This window comes from Lycorma delicatula, chromosome 1, assembly GCF_047948215.1.
Source record: "Lycorma delicatula isolate Av1 chromosome 1, ASM4794821v1, whole genome shotgun sequence".
NCBI lineage: Eukaryota > Metazoa > Arthropoda > Insecta > Hemiptera > Fulgoridae > Lycorma > Lycorma delicatula.
This window is the reverse complement of record NC_134455.1, coordinates 140,999,721-141,024,074: the sequence shown is the minus strand read 5'-3', so window position 1 is coordinate 141,024,074 and position 24,354 is coordinate 140,999,721. Positions and strand designations below refer to the sequence as shown.

At 35.8% G+C, this 24,354-nt stretch overlaps 1 protein-coding gene across 1 annotated transcript in view; it reads left to right on the top strand.

The window, feature by feature from the left end:
- The window catches only part of Syt4 (Synaptotagmin 4), a 367,686-nt gene extending 343,824 nt beyond the window's left edge, over positions 1-23,862 (top strand). The window contains exons 7-9 of the mRNA XM_075354746.1: positions 2,808-2,931; positions 4,568-4,761; positions 22,696-23,862. Coding sequence (XP_075210861.1) covers positions 2,808-2,931; positions 4,568-4,761; positions 22,696-22,815 — 438 coding nt within the window. The 3' untranslated portion in view covers positions 22,816-23,862. The remainder of the gene's footprint in view (positions 1-2,807; positions 2,932-4,567; positions 4,762-22,695) is intronic.
- Positions 23,863-24,354: the final 492 nt, after the last annotated feature.

Below are 24,354 nucleotides of genomic sequence, written 5' to 3'. Positions count from 1 at the left end.
TTAAATGTTCACTTTTCTTACCTTGAGTTTGAGGACAAGAAAATCAACATGCAAAACAAAATGTTTCATTTATAATACAGCCATCATCTACAATACTGCCATGGGCGAATCTTGTACCAAATTGGCTGTAAATCTCCTTTTCTGTCTCCAAACTGGTGAAAAGGGAAATGGTGTAACAGTGGTTATTTTGGTTTATCAGTAGTTTTGTAGCTACATCACTAATTGAACCAGATCGATTAGTGCTACTGGTGCTACTGCTAGTAATAAAAAATAAATGTCCATCTATTTTCACAGAGTTCTTCATTTTCATTTTTCTTCTTTCCCTACTTGCAAATCATCATCATCAAACAACTTTTCAGATTCATTTTTGGACCCAGAAAACTAACCTCAAGTCAGCTGCTGGCTGCTAACTTCAGCAGTTGCTGAAGTTAGTACTCTTCATTTGGTTTAATAATTTTTGTTGACAACTGAAGTGGTCCAAAATACTAACACGTTTTGCCCTTTTTATTGTCAATTTTTAACATTCATATTCAATAAGACTGATAATATCCTAATACACAAATGACCAAACATGAAACGCAGGCAATGTAATGACAGCTTTGATTGTTTATATCCAAACCAACTAAAGTTTAGCTTTGTTCTAAACGAAATAGTTCAAAATGCTAAGTTTGGATGTTTTGCCTTTCTTTATTGTCACTTTCCTACATTAACTTTCAATAAAGTGTACAATATTCTACACAGATGATCAAACTTGTAATACAAACCACTGACATCACACCTTTTGTTGTTTATATCTTATATACAAAATAATCTTAAACGGATTAAAAAGTATATATCAAAAAACCGAAAGAACGTATCGAACATTAAAAAAAACTGCCGTCCACGTCAAAATAAAATTAATACTTAAACGCGTTAACTCTGTTTAAACAAACCACAGATACAAAAATGAAATCGCTGACTTAACGAAAACGAAAGTACAAGACCGAGAAACCAAGAGTGGCCGACTGACGGTTTGTGTACACTCTGACCGCTTGTTTGTTTCATGTTTACGTCCGAACTCATAAAAAAAATAGTAAGTTCGTTTTGAACACGTGGAAAACAAATATCTTCACATAAAAACGTTTTGACAGGTAAAATCAGATCCTTAATAAAAGAAGATACTGGCCAAAAGGGAATATATTTTAGCGATGGTGAGACGCGCTTATGCAGCTGCACATATGTGCGGCGTGCGCGCGTTTGTAGTAACATGCAATTCTCTAATTCAGATGCCTAAACTAAACGGGTAAATTAAATTCGTGTGAAGATGGCAGTTTTTAATTAAAGTAATATTTTTATTTATAATATTATGCCTTAGCAAGGTTTTTCAATAAACACTAACGAATTGTATTCTTACATGGAAGGTTTATAGTATGTAAGAGAAGATATTTCAGCAGAAGAGGCTCGATCTATTATAATTCTGTATAAGTATAATACTTTTCTGAATCAACTTTCCATGTTTCATGGAATATTTTTCTTTAAACGTACAACTCATACTGTGTTTTGTGATAATACTTGCTAAAGCATAATATATAAAAAATAAAAATTGTTACCTTACTTACAGACTATCTTTAATCTTCATTTGAATTTAAAATATCCGCTTAGTTAGGCTTTTGAACTCGTAAATTGCAAGTCTCAACTAACCCGTGCATGCCATACGTAGCACGTGCGAGCGGTGCCAGCAGGCTGAATTGTGTCCCCAGCAAATCACTTTTTGCGGTTGCTTCCAACTCGTATTCAAGTGGTAATAGGACAGGGTACACAGTTGCTAAATCAGATTCTCTTACCACCAGTTTCTTCATTTTTCAAGGAACTAACTTTAGGTGCTAAAATTTTCCGCGTATTTTATTAGGCAGTCTGATATTGACCTCTGAATTTTTGTCTGTCACCAGAGTAGTCCAAGAAAATTTTGGAGGCTGTAGCCGACCTTGGCCTACCCATAGTGCCACCATTGGTTATAATAATATTAAGTTTCATTCTGTTTGCAAGAAATCACAGTATTTTTGAAAATGACTGATAATAAACTAATTTGGTCACTTTTCTTCTTTGGAAAAAAGATTTTACAATAATATCAACAAAAATCCTTCTTTGTAATGTATTAGGTTTTAAAGTATTCAAGCTTTTAAGGAGACAGCTGCATTACATAGGCAATCTGAGGAAGAAAACAAGGATACAAATTATTCTGAAATAGATAAATAATTTGATTTCTGCTATTTAAAGTTCCCAGCAGAAAATTCTCATTATTCAATTATCAAGAAATATTATTTCACTTGACACACATTCAGTTACACAACAACAGACAGAACTTAAAACATTTATCATTCATGCATTGTTAGTAATCAAGCTGGCACCAACAAAATGGCATCATTCTGATGAATTAAGTGAGAATTTTAGTACCTCCCAATTTAGAATTTTAGAAGTCAAGACTTTTAGATGTAAATCTCTTGATGGAGTATTTATGATTTGTATAAAGTTTATCATGATCTTAAATACAGAATCATATTTTACTATCATAATAATTTATTTTTTCATTTTTCTTTAAATGAACCTTCGAAATAGCACATCTTTTATTGTTTCATCAATAGAAACAGTAAAACATGTGTTTCATAAGACTTCTATTTTATTTGTTTGATTTAATTCTAAATAGTTGTTAAATAATAAAACTCTTTATAAGACAAAGCATAAACAATTTGACTACACATTAATGTAAGAAATTTTGTTCAAGATAAATAAATTCATTTATTAGTTCTTTTGTTTTACTTTTTCTTCAGATTCAGTCACAGGGTCGAGGTGAATTATTGGTCTCACTTTGCTGGCAGCCTGCTGCTAATAGACTTACTGTTGTTGTGTTGAAAGCAAGGAATCTTCCAAAGATGGATGTTACTGGACTTGCAGGTATTAGAAACAAAGAACTTGGTATAAAAGATAGAGTATTGGTAGAAGATTATGATAAGAACTTATGTATATCAATCAAAGTTTGAAAACATTCTTAATTTATTTTACATTAGCTGACCATTTCATTAATTATAATATTGATCATTCATTCTGCTTGTTAAAATTTGTACATTATTTAAAATAAAAGAATTACTTAAGACACCAACAGACTAAATTATCACTCCTGGCAGGTTGACATTGTGAAAAGGAGAAATATTTGGTCCAACTTAATGTCTCTTCCGTCTTGGAGACAGTTTATACTTAATGACTCCAGAAAAGGGGTTACTCTTTTTACAGAAAGTTGAAATTTAAAGTTCTAATTGATTTAGTAAAAAAATTAGTTCCCGAAGAATATAGTAACTCAAAATCAGCAATTTCCACAAAAAACATTTATTACTTTCAGTTTAGGATAAACATGTTTGAAAATTCTTTCAAAAAACAAAAAAGATTGTAAAGTCTGAGGTTAATCTGTCTAAAGCAAAGCAACATTAATTAAAATTTGTTTCTGATAACCTGCCTCAGTCCTCAGAAAATATAACTGTTGATGAACCGCCTGATAGAATGCTTTTAGTTATTCACACAAAAAAAAGAAATAAAAACATGTTATAATAGACAAATGAATATAATACTCAAGGAATACACTCCCGAATAGAGGATTTTAAATTGCTGATTTAGTACATCAAATCATTAATTTTATGATTGCAGGAGACTCATTTTCAAAAAGTAAGTAAATGTAATATTAAAAATTATTATTGTTTTCCATACAGAATAACAGTAAGAAGTACTGAATGGGCAACTGTCTACTTCAACATTTTTGTTATAATCAAATAAAGGTTTAAATCTCTACCTTTGTAGGAATACTTTTACCTTAGAAACTTTTTTTTTACTTTTGTAGGAATACTTTTTAGTTATTAACATTTTTATTCCATATTTATTATTTATATTTTATAAAAATATTACACTTGGAGCATGGTGATGAAAACGGTTAAACAGAGATTTACAAAACTTTTTTTTGTTGTCAACTACTTGTTGGTGCTGGTAAATCTATCCTAGTGTCATTAGGATAATTAAATTGTGCATTAATTCTAATCTTAGCAGAGTAATTACACAGGACACTAATATCTTATGTAAAAGTTAATCTTTAGCTTAAATACACACGTATTTCCTACAAAAATGATATTTTATGTATTTCATTTAACCTTTCTTTTTTTCTTTTGAAATTGCATGTAAAACACAAACCAATGATTTCTCTTCTTTTATGTTCTACAAGACTGATTTACAGTTTTGGTTTAATATTTTTTTTTTTTTTAACTGTAGATTAACCACGTGGATAATTTAATAACTTTATTTTATTTTTTCTAGAAGCAATTAATATTTTATTACACTTGTTATGAATGATTCTGCACCTCCTTGATAATTAATAAATTATGTTTTGAAGCTGTATCCTTAAATATGTAATGACTATCATGTAGACAATTTTTCATAGGAAAAATTCTTTCATCCCATGGCCAATCAAATATATAAACTTTTTTTAAATAATTGTTAAGAATAGTAATAGTTTTGTATGATAATAAACATTACGTTTTACTTTTTTTAGACCCATATGTAAAGATGTATCTACTGTGTAATGGACAGCGAATAGCCAAAAAGAAAACACATGTTAAGAAGAGAACACTGAACCCTGTATTTAATGAAAGTTTTGTTTTTGAGATTCCTGCCGGAGCAGATGGGTTAGATAATGTTCATTTGGAATTTATGTTACTTGATTGGGATAGAGTCACAAAAAATGAGGTAATTAACAACTATTTTTTTAATTTAATAAGTACTTATTATTTGTTAATTTGAATAGAGCTGTTTAATGATGAATTTTATCATATTTTTTTCTAGTTAGTAAGTTAATTCATAGTTACAGACATAGTATGTTAACAACTAACATAAAGATTTTTTTGATTCTTATTATTCCATAACTTTGTCAACTTCCAAGTATTATTAGCATAATTTGTCTGTAGTCTATATTTATAATATATTTTTTCTGTATCCTTCACTTATACCATAACCCATTCATAAAAAATTCTAACACATGCAAATATGATTTTACATATCACATACACTTTCTCACAAATGGCATTCAATAATACAGTGACTTATAAAAAATTATAAACATTAGAAATCACATTCAATTTAACCAAGATCATTCTTCTTATATAGTAATTATCCATTACAAGTAATGGTCTTAACACTAGAGTGGTCGTGCGGATTATTATTGTAATCCATGCATTCTGTTTTAGCCGCCACGAGCAGTTGGCAGTATGTATGACATTGAGTGGTCATCTACCTTTCCATCACTACCACCAGATGTGTCAGTGCAGTTTCAGCATTCTGACATATGTCAGCATTGCTGACATAGTGTATATGTGTTGAGTGTTTTTGTTTGCCCTTGAATTACTATTGTACTCCGCATGACCAATTATGTAATAACTGGATCTCAGTTTTAGAAATCAGTTATTTTCAATTTTTCATTATATTTGTATAGTGTTGTACTTGTATTGAAAATGTCAGAATGTGATCAGGAACAGATACAACAGTGGTTGGAAGAGACCGAATGTGTCAGTGAAAATGTAATTGGTACTGAAGACCCATATGAAGTTGAGAAAGTTTTTGGATGAAGAAACAGTTCAGAATAGGGACAGAGAACATTCATGAGGTAGCTTAAAATATAGAAATAGAAAAAGAAAGTACTCCTGTAGAAGAGCAAAGTCCTCAATCTCATCTTGATAGACATGAGTTCTATATTGGTTGGCAAAAAAAGGCAGAACCAACTCACTGTTTTTTAGAACCCAGGTCCACCTACATCACGAACACCATGTTTCAATATTACACCTGCTTTTGATTTTTAGTAATAGTTATAATATTTTCAATATAAATATTTTAAACTTACATAAATTATGGCAGCAAAGTATCTTTTGTCAGTGTTTTATTTTTATTCTAAATATGTAATCTATTTTGGAGTTTTCAAGTAAATTTGTGTTCTAAACATCATAAGTTTTGTTTTTTGCTAATAATAATTATAATTTTCAATATAATTAGTTGAAAGTTATATTAAAATTTATGTTTTACTTTGTTTTCACAACCCCAACTTCGCCAACTTCGTTAAAGTTCATTTTAAAAAAATTTTGGACTGAAATAAATCCTCATGGATTACAATACTGCTCTGTGTGATCAACCGCGTATTCCTGAACCATGTGACCACTGCAGTATTAATATAAAATTCCTGTTTCCTTGACGTACATTTTGGTATTTTAGCTTCTAATTTAGCTTGCCTTCTCAGGTTTGGTGCAAGGTAAGGATGTGGGATCTTTTCATTCACTTCTTTCCTCATTAAAATACATGTAGAAGCATATCAGACGTATTAGTAGTATTTATTAGCATTATTATTATTATACAGTGCTTATTGTAAGCATCAGCAGTATTTATCTACCATGAAGGGATATAGCTTGGGTCTTGGGTAAAATGGTAATCTACTTTGAATTACCATTATCAAAGACAAACCCTGTATGAATTGGTCATCCTCTTCCTCCCTTTTTCTTAGCCTACTCCTTCTTTCTTGGATGAGAGCAGTGGAAATTGCATCAGCTGCTAGTCGGATTCATCTTGGCATTATGGTGTCACCTTCTAGTTGTTAACATGGCAATCACTTCTTTATATATTAGCAACCTTTGTTGTCTGTGAAACTATTCAGAGCCTCAGTTTCTCTTTCAGAGATTGCACAAAAACCAAACTATCAGCTAAGGTGCCTTCTGGATAAAGCCAGCCTCCTCATCATAGAATGTAATCTAATCTGGCTATAACTTTTGTTCTTTAAAGTAGACAAACTGAAAATTTTTGAATGATCTCAATTTAGTCTCCATTTTGAAGCTGGACATATCCTATTGCATAGTCACAGATTTCTTTGATGCCTCCTATGTAACTTCTTAATACATGTAACAGTTTGTTGTATTCCTATAAAAAATTCACAGCCCTCTATAACAGTTTCACTTTCTTCTGCATTGTGTACATTATGATGAAGTGTGATAGAAGTTCTAACTACCTTTTAGAATGGGATATTTATTCTCAGCAATGTTGTTGCTAGTACGCGTCGATCCCCACGGCAAGCTCAACACCTCAAGGGGTGTTGTGGTCTGTCGGGATCTTTTAAACTGTACGGAGCAGGAAATTATTGAAGAGTTAGCACTGCAGGAGTACTCTAGTACTAGAGTACTAGAGTACTAGAGTACATTCCGCATGAGAAGGAATGGCGAAGTCCTACCTTCAGCCTCTCATGTTCTTACTTTTAACCGGCCAACTTTGCCGGAGAAGATAAGAGCGGGAATTCATCGATTGGATGTGCAGGCATTTGTCCCACAGCGAATGAGATGTTTTAAATACCAACTCTTTGGCCACACCGCTGTTAGGTGTGAAAGACCGCAAATATGCGTGTGCGGTGATGAGGTACATGAAGGAGAGCCGTGCAAGGAGCCTCCTACATGTATTAATTGCAAAGGACAGCATTCTTGTAGATCCAGTAACTGTCCTGTCTACAAAGACGAGGTGGCTGTGCAGGAAGTAAAAACTCTGAAAAAAGTCAGCTACTTCGAAGCTACTTTAAGACTGCTCCTGCTCCAGTTGCTGTTGATGAGGCTCAAATCATTAACAAACTTGCGCCCACTTTGGCTGGCTTAATTGAAAGGATCGTCGAAAACAAAATGAAGCCTTTCAGCAGTAAAGAAGCTGTTAAGCCAAAGGTAGTCGTACAGCCTCCTGAAGAGAAATCTCCAAAACAGAAAGCTGCTTCTGTATAGAAGAAAACGGACGCCAAACCAGAATGCCAAATCGGTCTTAGCGAGATACTTGATGATGACAGGAAGAAAGTGATTGCTACAGAGTCTGTTATGGAGGCTCCCAAGCCATCTGCAATTGAGGTGGCGTCTAAACCACAGAGGCCACAAAAAACCAACAAGGGGTGCAAGTGTTCCCCCTTCCACGGACGGTGACTGGTGCGATACCCGTGTCGGGGGTCGGCCAGGTCGCCGCCTCTCAATCGGCGCCTGAAACCGGCGCCGATCCATGTCCGTCATCGTCGGTGGCTTCGGTGGTCTCCGATTCTGAGACCGGAAGCTATACGGGCGACGACGTTCTCCGCGAACACGAAGCTGTTCGCAATATGAAGAAAAAAAGAAAAAAGGTGGCCGAAAGGTAAACCTAGGCTATAATTCAATTTAAAATTAGCGAGTCGATTGTACAATGGAAGATTAATGGTTGTCTTTCAAACATCCATGAGCTCTAACGCTTGGTACATGATGTAGACCCGATTTGTATATGTCTGCAACAAACACATTTCTGCCGAAATGAACATTTTAAATTAAGAGGATATGATGTATTTCGGCGAGATCAACCACCAAGTATAAGAGTGGAGTAACCATATTAACAACGACTAGAGCTACCGCCGAAGCGGTTAATCTAAATACAAACCTACAAGCGGTCGCCATTAGAATGAAGCGTCCGCTTCAGATCACTGTCTGCAGCATATACTTGCCGAATTTTGATTGGAAGGAGGATGACATAGCGCGATTAATTTCTGAGCTTCTCCCACCTGTTCTACTAGTGGGTGATTTTAATGCTCATAATTCTCTTTCGAGTAGATTCGAGTAGATCCCCGCGGAAGAGAATTGGAAAGGTTCCAGATGAATTACGAACTTATTCTTTTAAGCGATGGGTCAGGGACCTTTTTCAATGCCAGAGATAGATCGACGTTCTGTACAGATCTTGCACTCATAAGCGGATCGATAGCACCGAGGTACACCTTCCATGTTTTAGACGATTTGCATGGAAGCGATCATTTCCCGGTGCAAATTATAACTGATGTTACAAGGAAAATATACCCCATCTCTAAAAGATGGTTGTTTGATATGGCAGATTGGAAGAGCTTCACAGCTAAGACGATACTCCCCGAAACAACTGGAGTTATCGGAGACGATGTCGACGCTATAACAAATGCGATACTTGAATCGGCATCGAGATATATTCCCAAAACATCTGAGAAACTTACTAAGTGACCCGTTCCGTGGTGGAACAATGAAAAAAGTGAAGCTATTTAAAGAAAGAAAAAAAGCGTATAACGCTTTTAAGAAACATCCACCATTAGAAAGCCTAAATGCCTTTAAAAAAACACAGAGCGTATGCAAAAATATTTATGATTGCTAAAAAAACGATCCTGGCAGCAATACGTGTCATCCATTAACATAAATTCCACTGTGTCAGACGTTGGGAGAAAGTGAGGGCTATTTTTTGGGCGTGCAAGCTTTGCTCCCATAACTTGTCTTCAATATGAAGATGAAGTCGGAGATACTCCAAACGAAATTACAGAGCTACTTGCAAATCATTTCGAAGAAACAAGCAAAACGACTAATTACGATGAATATTTCAGAACACAAAAAACATAACTTGAAGGTCTGCTAAATTTCACGAAATGAATTATTCATGTAATGTACCATTCAAAATAGAAAAATTTGTGAAAACGTTGGAGAAAGCCGGCACCACAGCTGCTGGTCCGGATGAAATTCATTATGTAATGATCAGGCAGCTGAATACCACTGCAAAACGTAGAACTATATAATCAGATATGGCGGAATGGAATGTATCCGCAGCAGTGGAAAAAGAACATATTGTTCCAGAACGAAAGAAAAAAAAAATTTATCAGATCACAATAGCTACCGTCCTATTTCTTTGACGTGCGCTATGGGAAAATACTTGAAAAAATTATTAATAATCGACTCGTTTGGCTTTTAGAAAAAGAAAATCTGATATCACCATAACAAGCAGGTTTTCGACAATACCATTCTACCACCGATCAAATGATCAACTTAGAGAATATTATATACAACAGCTTTATTACAAGGAAGCATTGTGTCGGAGTCTTCTTTGATCTCCAGAAGGCTTTCGATATGACCTAGCGACGTGGAGTAAAGCTCCAGATACATGAATGGGGCATTCGTGGCAATCTGCCAGTTTTACTCAGCAACTGTATGAACGACCGTACTTTCCAAGTACGCGTCAACAATGAATATTCATCTGAAAGAAGCTTGGAAAATGGCATACCACAAGGTTCACCGCTGAGCGGTACCTTATTTACCATCGCCATTAATAAATTGATATTAGCCATTCCAGTAGAAATCAACAAAAGCGAAAAATATGTTGATGATTTGACAATTGTGTATGCCAGCAACAAGACAGCTTTGGTGAAATACAAATTACAACGGGCAATTGACGTTCTAAGCGAAGTTGCGAGGATTAATGTATTCCAATTTCCAACAGAAAAAACGTGCTGTGTACACTTCTGTAGGAAGAGAATTCCTCACCAAAGTCCTACTTTGACAATCGGCAATAATCCAATACAATATAAGGACAATGTGAGATTTTTAGGACTGGTATTGGATAAATCCCTTACGTGGGGATTACATATACAGGACTTGAGTGATAGATGCAAAAAAGCCCTTAACATTATAAAATGTTTATCGAACATTAATTGGGGCTCAGATAAAGAGATATTATTGAGACTGAAGTTAGACGTAATTCATAAAAGCGGAATAAGATATGACAGGCGCTTTCCGCACAAGTCCAGCGACTAGTCTAATGTCCGAAGCCGGAATAATGCCACTACATTATAGAAGAGAGATCCTTTTGTTAAGATATGCAGCAAACGTATGGGCGTATAGCTGCTCATATAAATAACAACTTTTTAAGAATCATCCCGTGGCTGCATTATACGAACGTCGTGCTACCTATTCCAGACCAGCCGGAATTAGGTACCACGAATTAAGAAGAAAATATGAAATTGCTATACCAGAGACACTAGCAATTTCTACTAGAGAATTACCGCCATGGCTCTTGCCAGCGGTAAATACGAGGTTGGATCTCTCTCCGGAAGAAATAAAAAAGAAGCCAGCAGTGATCATCCAACAGGAATTTTCAGCAGCCGTCAGCGGCTACGAATAACATATTAGAATTTATACTGACGGCTCTAAAACCGTCAGTATATGCTCCATATATGTAAATGGAGAAGCCCATTTTTGGAAACTGTCAGATATTGCCAGTATCTATACGCCAGAACTTACTGCCATACAGCAAGCTCTTCGGTACACAGAACACTATTGCGAAGAGAGAATGCTATTGCCGATTCTCTAAGTGCACTTGTTGCAATTCGGAACAAGAACATTAAGGATGTCCTAATTGCAAGCATTCTGTCCATTTTGTACGTTCTAAACCAACGAGGACAGCTATGTGTATTTGTATAGACTCCAGGGCATGCTGGTATTGCAGGTAATGAAAGCGCAGACGAAGTTGCTAGAAAGGGAACAGCCTGCGATGTTTTGGATGCAATTCCTGTAAGGGTGGCAGATGTTAAAAACTGTCTAACTGACATAATAAGAAACAAGTGGAATACTGATTGGAGAAGTTTAAATACAAAACAAAACTCAATAAAAACTTCTCCGTATAAATGGAAAAGCGACGTGAAGTTGACTCGCCGAGAACAAGTGGTTGTGATCAGACTTAGAATCGGTCACACGCGAATAACAAATTCATATCTGTTAACCAGCGAAGAGAGGCCAATGTGCGGTGTTTGTAATAAAACACTTACAATTAAGGATCTAATAGAAGAGTGTACCATATATGAGGACCTCAGAAAGAGTTTCCTGATAAGAAATGGTATTGCTACTGATCTGGATAATGGAAATGAAGGAAAGATAGTTGCTTATCTACTCGCCAGTGGACTTTGTAAAAATCTATAAACTATAAAAGTGAAAAATTTAAAGCTGTGTTAAACAAACTGTAAGGAGCAGTCTTATATATATAAGGGAGTCTCGAAGCGTGGCAAGTATAGCGACGGGAGGTAGCCCTCTTGCCTAGGCCACTTCAGGTTGCCTGCATTCAAGAGTAGTGAGTCGAGGTGTGTCCAATGATATCATGGGGGACCCTCAAGGGAAGACTGAGGGCACGAGGCTATGGGTAAGCGCAATGCATGCCGTAGCCAAGTAGGTCAGGACCGGGAAGGGTAGCCTCCCCGCCGAGGGGCTTTTTGGCCGCCCTGAACAGGTGGTCAGATTGCTCTTATGACGCTGGGAGGACCCCGATGGGTTACGTCCTACGGGACTGTATTTAAGGGGGAGTCAACTGCCACGGCATCCTGGGGCGACTGGTATACTGCTTAACGGCGGTTCTGGTCGCCCTGAGGGTGCTAAATTAATAAATAAATGAGACAGGTAGAAGGAGATAATGGTATTGTATAGGCTTATATTCTTACTTTCATGTTCTTTGAGAATTTTATTTCAAATTTTAAGATCGGCCCTTTACACCCCTTAAGTGTTGTTTTTGTGTCTTAATGTTTTTGTGTAGTTTGTGCTTTTAAATAAAATGTAAGGGCCCTTTACACCCTTATATATGACGACCTTGATGGTAATACTGGTAATACTGGGCTAATGACCTTAGCAATCGATGCCCGTAAAATACAAAAAAAAAAAAATAAATAATAATAATAATAATGGCTGGCTAATGGGGCTCGGAGATGGAATTTTAATTGGCCCGATTCCACTTAGGACTGTAATACAAGACTGGATTTTCGGCAACCTGCAGATATGAATAATTTTAATGATTGAGGAAATGAAATGGATTCATACCATCTTTAGAGCTGGCAATGTGGCGGCCAGAGTCGAAGTGATTGCAGGTATATTGAAGGCGCTTCTGTTGTCCACATGCTCCCCACGATGGTAAGCATGTCATTAAGGTGCCCAAGTATGTTGGTGCATGGGAGTCTTGAAAACATCGGTGTGTAAGAGCTTGGAGTCAGAGCGAGACTGTGCATCCGCTCTCTCCCAGGATATATACCGGTTCCACCGGAGTACTGGGCTGGACCTCCAGGGTTGATAGCCCTGGAGTGGGGGTGTGCCCCGGTGGCTAGCTTTACTACAGAAGGGATAAAATATCAATCAACCTGAATAATCTTCAAACGTGACAGAGGGTTCACGCAAACACCCTCATCTGGAACCAGCCGTTTCACCTGAGACAAAATGGAGAAAGAGCTTTGAGACAAGAATGGAAAATAAGGTCAAAAGTTTGCAGAGAGCTTTATTCAAGAGTAACTCAAACCAAAATATTTTGTAATTACAAGAGCTGATGGAAAGTTTTTGAAAGTCCTTTTCTTATTACTCGAAAAATAAGTAAATGTGCTGGAGGCCCAGTTAAAGAGATCAGATAAACATATAATGGTCTTTATGTAGAGACGACTAATGATGCAAGTTGCAGAAGATCCTAGGGCTTAGAATATTGGCGAATTTGCTGTACACGTCGATCCGCACAGCACACTCAATACATCAAAGGGTATTATGGTCTGTCGGGATCTGCTGAATTGTACAGAGCAGGAAATAGTGTTGGAACTGACACCACAAGGAGAAATAGAGCGCTGGAGATTAAACATGAGAAGAAACGGCGAAGTTCTACCTTCTGCTTCTCATGTCCTCACCTTTAATAGACCAACCCTGCCAGAGAAAGTATGTGTAGGAATTCACAGATTAGATGTGCGGACATTTGTACCACAACGAATTCGGTGCTTCAAGTGCCAACATTTTGGCCACACCGCTGCTTAATGCGAGGGACTGCAAATATGCGTGTTTGGTGAAGGGGTTCATGAAGGTAAGCCATGTAAGGATCCTCCTTCATGTATAAACCGCAGAATACAGCATTCATGCAGATCAAGAAACTGTCCTGTTTACAAAGATGAAGTAGCTGTGCAGGAATTCAAAACCCTGCAGGAAGTCAGCTACCTTGAGGTAAAGAAAATTAAAAATGCCCGCAAGCCTAGAGCAGCAATAACTTACGCTCAGGCTTGGCTATTTTTCCTGCTCCTGCTCCAGCTGCTGTCGTTGCAAACCAGCTTATTGGCAAACTTTCGCCCGCTTTGGCTGATATGACTGAGAGATTTACAGAAACGAAAATGAAATCTCACACTCACAAAGAAATTATAAAGCCATCGATAAAAATACAGCCTTTTGATGATACCTCGACGAAGAACAAAGGTGTTCTAGAACAGAAGAAAATAGTAACCAAGCCAGAGGTCCAAATCTGCTTAAGTGAAATATTGGCTGATGGTTTGAGGAAGAGACTGCTTGTAGTTTTCTACGGAGGTTCCCAAACCTCCTGCAACCGTTGTTGCAGGAGGTTTTTTGTGGTCTCTATACCACAGAGGCCACAAAAAACACCACAGGAGAGCCTGTTTCCCCCGTGCCTGAGGCGGCTCTTGTGTCGGGGGTCTCTCAAGTTCCCGCCTCACAATCGGTGTCTAAACCAAGCACCAATCCATGTCCGTCGTTATCCGCGGCTTTAATGGTCTCCGATTCGGAGGTCGGGAGCTATACTGGCTATGACATTCCTAACGAACACAAAGCTGTTCGTAAAATGGAAAAGAACAGGATAAGCGGATGGCCGAAAGGCAATCCCAGACAATAAACTAATTAAATATTAGCGAATCGATTTTTCAATGGCACATCAATGGATGTTTGTCAAACATCCATGAGCTCCAACGCTTGGTACATGATGTAGACCCAATTTGTATATGCCTGCAAGAAACACGTTTCTTCCGAAATGAAAATTTCCAATTAAGAAGATACAATACATTTCGGTGAAATCAACCGCCAAATATAAGAGTTAAGAGGTGGCGTAGCCATATTAACATCGACTAGAGCTACCACCAAAGCGGTTGAAATAAATACAAATTTGCAAGCGGAAGCAATCAGAATAAAGCGTCCGCTTCATATTACTATCTGCAGTATATACCTGACCAATTTTGATCGGAAGGAGAATGACATTACACGTTTAATTGCTGAGCTTCCCCCACCAACACTTTGTTTTGTTTGTTCTGTATGAGTCGGAGATATACCATTTACGTACTTCCCACAAGTAGCGGAGTGTCGGACTCACACGGGTTCGGCTAGATATTGTTTAGAGCCTATGTGTGCCCGCACCCTACCGAAACCTAAAACCCCTGTCTCACCACCCCTTACCGCTGAGGTTGGTCCTTCTTTCTAGCATTGCGCAACCTCAGCGGGTGCCTTTCCTTAAACCTCCCGGGGACTCCGCAGGATCCGCTATGCCGTGCTCCACTGAGCACGGCATTTCATTATAAATCCTTGGGCATTCCATTATAAATCCTCTGCAGCATTTGTGCCCGGAGCTTAACAGGAGGCACAACTGATATAACCTCTATTGCATTTCTTGAAACTGTTTTGTAAGATGATACTACACTGACAGCGACTCTTCGTTGTAACGCTGAGACCCTGGCCTCGTTTCTCTTTATTTCAAAGGCCTCTGCCCACGCTGGCACTGCATAAAGTATGATGGATGTTGCAACCGATATATAAGACTTCTTCTTGATGAGCCCAGCTATGATTACTCATTAACCTACCTAGCCTATTCATCATGGCTTCTGCTCGATCACTGAACTTTGTTTAAATGTACATTAAACCTTCTATTGGTCTGTAACCACACACCCAGGTATTTTACACACCTGGACGTGGGGATATTGTTATCACCTATGCAGACTCAAATATCCCTGATTTGCCTTCTTCCAGTGAAAGTCACTGCAGTTCTATTCTTAGGCGCCAGACATAACCCTCTCTCCGCCATCCAACCCTGTATTTTGTCAATCGCCGCAGCAGCCAATTCCTTAACATCGTGTTCTGTTTTACTGGCGACAAGGAGGACCAGATCGTCAGCATAAGGTTCTAATTCGACGTCGCCCTCAAATTCTAGCCTCAGAAGACCGTCGAATACTAGGTTCTACAGGAGTGGTCCTAGAACCAACCACTGCGGAACTCCTCCGAATATGTCTATCTCGATATCTCCATTTTCGGTTCGTATAGTGGCCGTCCTCCTTTGCAGATAGTCATTCACAATGCTCCTCAGGTAGCCGCTAACATTCTTCTCAGAAAGCACCTCGTTGATCGTTAGCCTCAAAAACTCGTTGGCCAAGGATGTTGTGACTGTTCATATTATCCCATCAATACTAAGGTTGGGAGACTTTAATGCAGACAGTTCTCCTTGGCGGTCATATCGAGTAGATCCCCGTGGAAGAGAATTGGAAAAGTTCTTGCTGAATTCTGATTTCGTCATCTTAAATGATGGTTCAGGAACTTTTTGCAATCCCAGAGATGGCCTGACGTCCTGTATAGATCTATCACTTAAAAGTGGATCGATAGCACCGAGGTACACTTTCCATATTTTAGAGGATCTACATTGAAGCGATCATTTTCCGGTGCAAATTGTAACTGAGTTTACAAGAATATATTCCCAATCCCAATCCATCAAGATATATTCCCAAAACAATTGGGAAACACAAGAAGCGACCCGTTCCGTGGTGGAACAATGAAATAAGTGAAGCTATTTAAAGAAAGAAAAAAGCATATAATGCTTTTAAGAAACATCCACCATTAGAAAGCCTAAATGCTTTTAAAAAATACAGAGCGTATGCAAAAATATTTATGATTGATAAAAAAACGATCCTGGTAGCAATACGTGTCATCCATTAACATAAATTCCACTGTGTCAGACGTTTGGAAGAAAGTGACGGCTATTTTTGGGCGTGCAATCTTTGCTCCCATAACTTGTCTTCAATATGAAGATGAAGTCGGAGATACTCCAAACGAAATTACAGAGCTACTTGCAAATCATTTCGAAGAAACAAGCAAAACGACTAATTACGATGAATATTTCAGAACACAAAAAACATAACTTGAAGGTCTGCTAAATTTCACGAAATGAATTATTCATGTAATGTACCATTCAAAATAGAAAAATTTGTGAAAACGTTGGAGAAAGCCGGCACCACAGCTGCTGGTCCGGATAAAATTCATTACGTAATGATCAGGCAGCTGAATACCACTGCAAAACGTAGATTCTTAGAACTATATAATCAGATATGGCGGAATGGAATGTATCCGCAGCAGTGGAAAAAAGCACATATTGTTCCAGTTCCAAAGAAAGATAAAAAATTTAAAAGATCCCAATAGTTATCGTCCGATTTCTTTTGGCGTGCACTATAGGAAAAAGTTTTGAAAAAATGATAAATAACACTGATAGACAAATATTTTTTTTTAATGTTTGTCTAAGTTTGATGCCATTTCTTGAATTACTTTTTTGCGAACATTACAAATGTGTAAATACAAGTTTTTTTATCACCCTTAGTTATAAATAAATTAAATTTAAAAAAAATTAAAGGAAAATATAATTAAAATTTATAATTTTGCATGGCTATTCCTGTGTTAGAATGATTTCGATGATGGTTTTCTTTTATAAATAGCCTTAGGCACATACCGAATTAATATCCAACAGTAATCGGCTAGCATGTTAGTATTCCATTTCCCTTTATCCATCACAGAAATGTCTTGGTGGAAACCGTGTTCGTTACTTACGTCTCCGAGGTTGTCTGGGAAAAAATCCAAATATGAGTGGAAGAAATATATTTTCAAAGACATATTACATCCCATAGCTCTGTATGAAGTAAGAAGTTTATTAAAAATATCATGGTAATTGGCGGATTTTTGTTTGCCAAGAAAGATTTTGCAAAACATCTTTTTAATAAAGCCCAAGCTGCACTTTCTACATTACTTAACATTGAGTTAAATACATCATCTTTGACCAACTCTGTAATTTGAGGACCAACAAATATTCCTTCTTTAATTTTTCCTTCACTTACATTCGGAAATTTCTGCCTGATGTAAAAAAATCCGGGACTATCCTTCTTCATTGCTTTTACAAAATTTTTCATTAGTCTTAGGTTGATATGGAGAGTAAAATATGTTTGGGTTCAACTAAGGGCTCATGAATAATATTTTTCCTATTTAGAGTTAAGTTGTCTCGTTTCTTCCACTCTTTGGTAACCTGATGTTTATCCTTAGCTCGGCAGTCCCATCTTCAAAGAAAACACATGTACTTAGTATAGCCTAACTGCATATCTAACAAAATAGCTATAACTTTCAAATCACCAATATTTTTTCCAGCTACGTTTTTTATAATTTATTTTTTCAAATCCAGTCCTCAGGTTTATGAACTTGTCCTAAGAGCAACATAAGCTCATCAATTTTTGTGTAATAAACCATATTATTTTCATCAATAAAGTACTGAAAAAATTATTTTTGTCGGCTTTGAAAGTCCGAAATTTTTGAATTGTTTTGAAGTAAATTCCAACCTTACAGTCTTGATCCTAACAGTTCAGATTGATTTTTTTATAAATTTAAATCCCTAACCAAGTCACTTAATTCACCTTGTGATATAAGATATGGCTTATTGGAAGATAATTCAAAATCAAAATCATTGTTGTCTTCTTCAATACTGCCTGATTCTTCATCGTTGCTTTTGAAACATACATTCACAGGTGGCTGAGAAACTGGAATAATTTCACTGTGAGGTACAGGCCTGATTGCAGATTACAATGAAGGATATTTAAAGTATATTTAGATTTTTTTAGAAATTCCAGACACATTTGTTAAACAAAAGTAACAATCGGTTACGTTACATGATCCTTTGGTTTGGTCATGCCAAACCATAGTTTGGTTTTGGTCATGCCAAAAATAACGCTGGCAGATTGCCGCGTTATTTTTAACGCGGCAATCTACCAGTTTTACTCAACAACTATATGAACGACCGTACTTTCCAAATACGCGTCAACAATGAATATTCATCAGAAAAAAGATTGGAAAATGGAATTCACAAGGCTAGCCATTGAGCGATACCTTGTTCACGACCGCCATCATTAAACTAATATTAGCCATTCCAGCAGAAATCAGCAAAAGTGTTTATGTTGATCTGGAAATTGTGTATACCAGCAATACTACAGCTATAGTTAACTACAAATTGTAACGAGCGATAAACGCCCTCAATGAAGTTGCGAAGAATAATAGATTCAAATTTTCACCAGAGAAAACGTGCTGTGTACACTTCTGCAAGTATAGAATTCCTCACAGAAGTCCTTTTTTAACCATCGATGACCAACGTATACTGTACAAGGACAAGGTACGATTTTTAGGTCTATTACTAGATAAAGCCCTTAGATGGGTATTACATATACAAAACTTGAGAGTTAGATGCAAAAACGCCCTAAATATTATTAAATGTTTATCCAACATCAACTGGGGTTCAGATAAAGAAATACTACTGAAGCTGTATAAAGCATTGGTAAATCGAAGCTTGACTACGGATGTATTTCATATTCATCCGCTAGAAAGTCTCATTTACGAAATTTAGACGTAATACATAACAGCGGAATAAGACATGCCACAGGCGCATTCCGGACAAGTCCGACGACTAATCTAATGTTGGAAGCCGTAATAATGCGACTACATTATAGAAGAGAAATCCTATTGCTAAGATATGCAGCAAATTATGGGCCTTCCCTACCATGTAAATAACAAAATTTTTAATAATCATCCTTTGGCTGCATTATTTGAACATCGTGCTACCTACTCCAGACCAGCCAGAATAAAGTATCACAAATTGACAAGAAAATATGAAATTGCTTTACCAGAGAAATATCGCTATGACTTTTACCAGCAATAAACACAAGACTGGATCTCTCTCATGAGGAAATAAAAAAGAAGATAGCAGTAATCATTCAACAGGAATTTGTATCAACCGTCAGCAGTTACAAAGAATACATTAATATTTATACTGACGGTTCTAAAATCAAACATGGTGTTGGATGCTCCATGTATGTAAATGGAGAAGCCCATTTTTGGAAACTGTCAGATATGGCCAGTGTTTATACGGCAGAACTTATTGCCATACAGCAAACGTTTTGCTAATCTTTACACTATTGCGAAGAGAGAGTGCTAATATGTTCCAACTCTCTAGTGCACTTACTGCAATTCGGAACAAGAACATTAAGGACGTCCTTACTGCAAACATCCTGCCCATTTTTTATGTTTTAAATCGATAAGGATGGTGATGTGTATTTGAAGAACCCCAGGGCATGCTGGTATTGCAGGGAATGAAAGTGCAGATGAAGGTGCCACAAAGGCGACAGTCTGTAATAACTTGGATATAATTCCTGTACGGAGTGGCAGATGTTTAAAATTGTCTAATCCATACAATAAGAAATCGGTGGAGTAATGATTGAAGAAGATTAAATACCAAACTAAACTCAGTTAAAACTTCCCCAAATAAAAGGAAGAGCGAAGTGAAGCTGACTCGCCGAGAACAAATGGCAGTGACCAAACTTAGAATCGGTCACACACGAATAACAAATTCATATTTTTTAACCGGTTTAGTAAGACCAATGTGCAGCATTTGTAATAAAGCAGTTACAATCAATCATCTAATGGGAGTCGACCATATATAAGGACTTCAGAAAGAGATTCGGTCTAAGAAATAACATTTCTACTGATTTGGGAAATTGAAATGAAGAGAAAATAGTTGCATATCTGCACGCTAGTGGACTATTAACAAGTCTATAAGGAGATTCAAGCTGTGTAAGAAATCTCTAAGAGAAGTGATTTTATTCTATGTATAAAAAAAAAGAAAAAAAGGGTCTTAAAGCGCCCGGGCTAACCTGCATGCAAGAATGGGGGAGTCAGAGCATATCCAATGATGGCATGGGGGACCCTTGAGGGTGAACAGATGGCGCAGGGCAAAGTGTATGCACAAGGCATATCTGGAGCCAGGTAGGTCAAGACCAGAAAGGACAGCCTCCCCGCCAAGGGGTTCTTTAGCAGTCCTGAACAGGTGGTCGAATTACTCCTATAACGCAGGGGAACCCTAATGGGATACATCCTATGGGACAAATAATAGGAGGAAGTAAACTGCCACAGCATCCTAGGGCAACTGACGTGCTGCTTAACGGCTGATTAATGGTTGCTTAAATAAAACAAGGGAGACAAAAATGGAAATGTTGATATTGAGAAGCCATTCTTTAACCCTATTTTAAAGAATGTGACGAGGGCTAATGACCGTATAGGTCTATGGACATAGACCGTAGAGGTCTATGCCCAAATAACAAAAGAAAAAAAAAATCATAGATGCCAATAATAATAATAAACAGAGATTACAAACAAAACAGAATTTAAAGTAAAGTCAGGATTTACTCACACGTAGATAAATAATGAATACCAGAATTCAGTCCCATTGACAAAAGACATTACTTAACCACTAGTCCACTTTTAACCACTAGTATTATATTAACTACAACAGTACAATAGATAAGGCAAGTATAAAGTTCTTTTATTGCAAATACCTTTGCTGTTCATAAATAAACTATCTTTACAATTTATAAATGAAATTTAGTACATTATCTCTTTCAGTTATAGTTTAACAGTAACTCACCGAACCGTTACTTGTGACACTGCCTTAGTTGCGCCGATTTAGTTCACTTTGAAATTCGTTCCTTCACTGACCTCCTTGCAGATTCACAGCATAACATCTCACTGAGAAAGATTCGCAGGACTTGCATCTCGCAGACTGACATGCAGACTCTCCTTTCGGAACTGACTTCATATTGTCTTGCATAGACTCATTTCACAGTACTCATTTTTAAATAGTCTTCTCAAGATTATTTATAACCCTATCCTCTTTACCTGCTGGACCGGATCTAACTCAAAGCATTAGAACGATTGACCGAGTCCTTTCGTTCCCATGCATTCCTAACCTGGGTCCGGTAACTCTTCTCATGGAAGAACATCTATTTATTGTGTGTCAGCGGACAGTATTACAAAAGGTGATTGTTAAACAGACCTGTTACCTTTACTAAAAAGGTTCCTTTTAGCCCCTTTCTGGATTCTCCCATTATTACATTTTCTACCACTTTCTTCTTAATAGGTAGGAATCTGTTATTCAGGTCCGTTATATTAGCCCACTGGGCTGGTGTAGTAGTTAACTAGTCATCGCAAATCAGCTGATTTCAAAGTCAATAATTCTAATGTTCAAATCCTAGCAAAGTTGGTTACTTTTATACGGATTTGAATACTAGATCGTGGATACCGGTGTTCTTTGGTAGTTAGGTTTCACATTTCTCAGAAATGGTTGACCTGAGACTGTACAAGACTACACTTCATTTACATTCATACATATCACTCTCATGCATGCTCTGAAGTAATACCTTACGGTGGTTCTGGAGGCTAAACAGAAAAAGTGAGGTCCGTTTTACTGGTCTTGTTACAATATATGAAATCCGGTGTACTCTATTTTTAAGACTCAGGTTTCATTTGTTCCTTTTTTATTAAAAGGAAGAACTTTAAATTTTATTAATGGAGGACTTTTAAATTTTAAAATAAAAATTTTCACTTTTTTCTTACTCTTATTAACTGAATTGGTCTAATGCCCTACTTTCAGTCAGTCTTGTTCCATCCTTCAAAGACTCATCATGTGTTTTACAAATGTATAATTAATTAAAACAATAATGTTAAGTATGAGTAATGAATTATGATCAAATATAATAAAAATAATTTATATTATAAATGAAATGAAAACTTTTATTTATTTGAATGAAATGGTAAATAATAAAATATTTACAATAATTAAACCTAAACAAGGTATTGAACCAAGGTGGCATATTATTCGACAACAACAATAATATAATTCTTTAATAATATTACATTTATTACAATAGTTTATTCCTTTAAAAAAAAAATAAAACATAATTTTATCTCATAGGTGATAGGAAGGTTGGAGCTTGGAGGGTCAAAAAGTACTGGAGCAGCACTTCATCACTGGAATGAAGTTTGTAACTCACCACGACGGCAGATTGCAGAGTGGCATAAACTAAGAGAATAAAAAAGGGATAAAATATAATTAAAGATTATTTAATAATCAACTACATATTCTGTTGTTGATGTTCAACATTAGAATCAATAATTTTATTGAAAATTTTTTGTGCAGAAAATCCATTTTTTAAATGTGCGCTCACTGTAGCACAATGTAGGAAATTCACACAACATGAAATGTTTCTTCCTTATATATGTTTTATTACAATATTTAAATTATTATATTAAAATAAAAATTTGATGTTATAATAATATTACTGCCTAACACATGCATTCTGGACATAAGCAACAAATTATTTTTCTTTATATTGTGTATTTAAATATTTTTGCAGTTAAAGATAACAAAATATTTAGTAGTCTAAAGTTGTGTTAACTTAAGAAGAAAAAACTGACTGAGTAAATAAAATATTTATTTGATAATGTATACATAGTATCATTAATCAACATTGTTTATTACCTTCATATTTTAAATTAGAATTATATGTTATATTCAGCACATAGTTCAAGTTGTAGACATATAACAGCATAAATATCTTTTCCTTGGAAAAAGCTTTTTTTTCTCTTTGATATTAATGAAATAGTAAATAAGTGTCCAGAATGTATGTTTTATTGGTTATGTAAATATGTTTCCTAAAGGGGTAAAAAAATTATAATTTATAATTTATTTTTATTTGACAATAAATGTATTTATTAAGGCCAATTTAAACAAAGTATTGAGTTAAGAATGTTAACATTGAATTATTGTGTTAAATGAAAAGCTTATGGTGGCAGTCCATTCATCATGGTTCAACTCTATACAGTGTAAATTTAAAAAAACAAAGTACAGTACTACGGTAAGTATTTTGTTTCTGATTTATTTCTTCATCATAAGAAATATGAATTTTATTTATAAGCAGAACTAAAATATTTTTATTATTTATTATTTTGATGTGTGAGTGTTTGTGTGTATAATCAAAACAGTGAAACAAAATTAGAGTGTAATTAATTAGTATAACATAATAACACCTGTTGTAATTACTATTACATATTACTTTGCATAATTAAATATTTATTTTTATTCAAAACAAAATTATATACAATAAGTTGTTAAATAAATGAAATAAAAATATAATTTTTATTGTGTTTATATCATAAAAAAAATTTACATATATTTAAAAAAATAGTGTATTTATAAAATATAATTATTACACATATGTTAATGTAAATAAGATTATTTTATTTATGAATAAAGGATTGTAAAATCTGAATAAGAATTCCACTATATGAAATGGTAAATGTCATAATAATACTTTGAAACAGTTTTAAAATTACAGTCATGTAATATTTTACAATCTAATATTAAACTAACATATTTCCAATAATGCAGAAGAATCTCAATTAACCACACCTTTAAAATCTGTGGTCTCTGTTAACTAAGCTACAAAAATTATGGTTTTGTGGTAACTGAATAGAAATGGAACTGTCAGAGCAGCACAATGTGTGTACATGAATACCTTACTGAAAAGAAATTAAGAAATGTCATTTTCTTAAATTTTAAAAGTTAACAGTA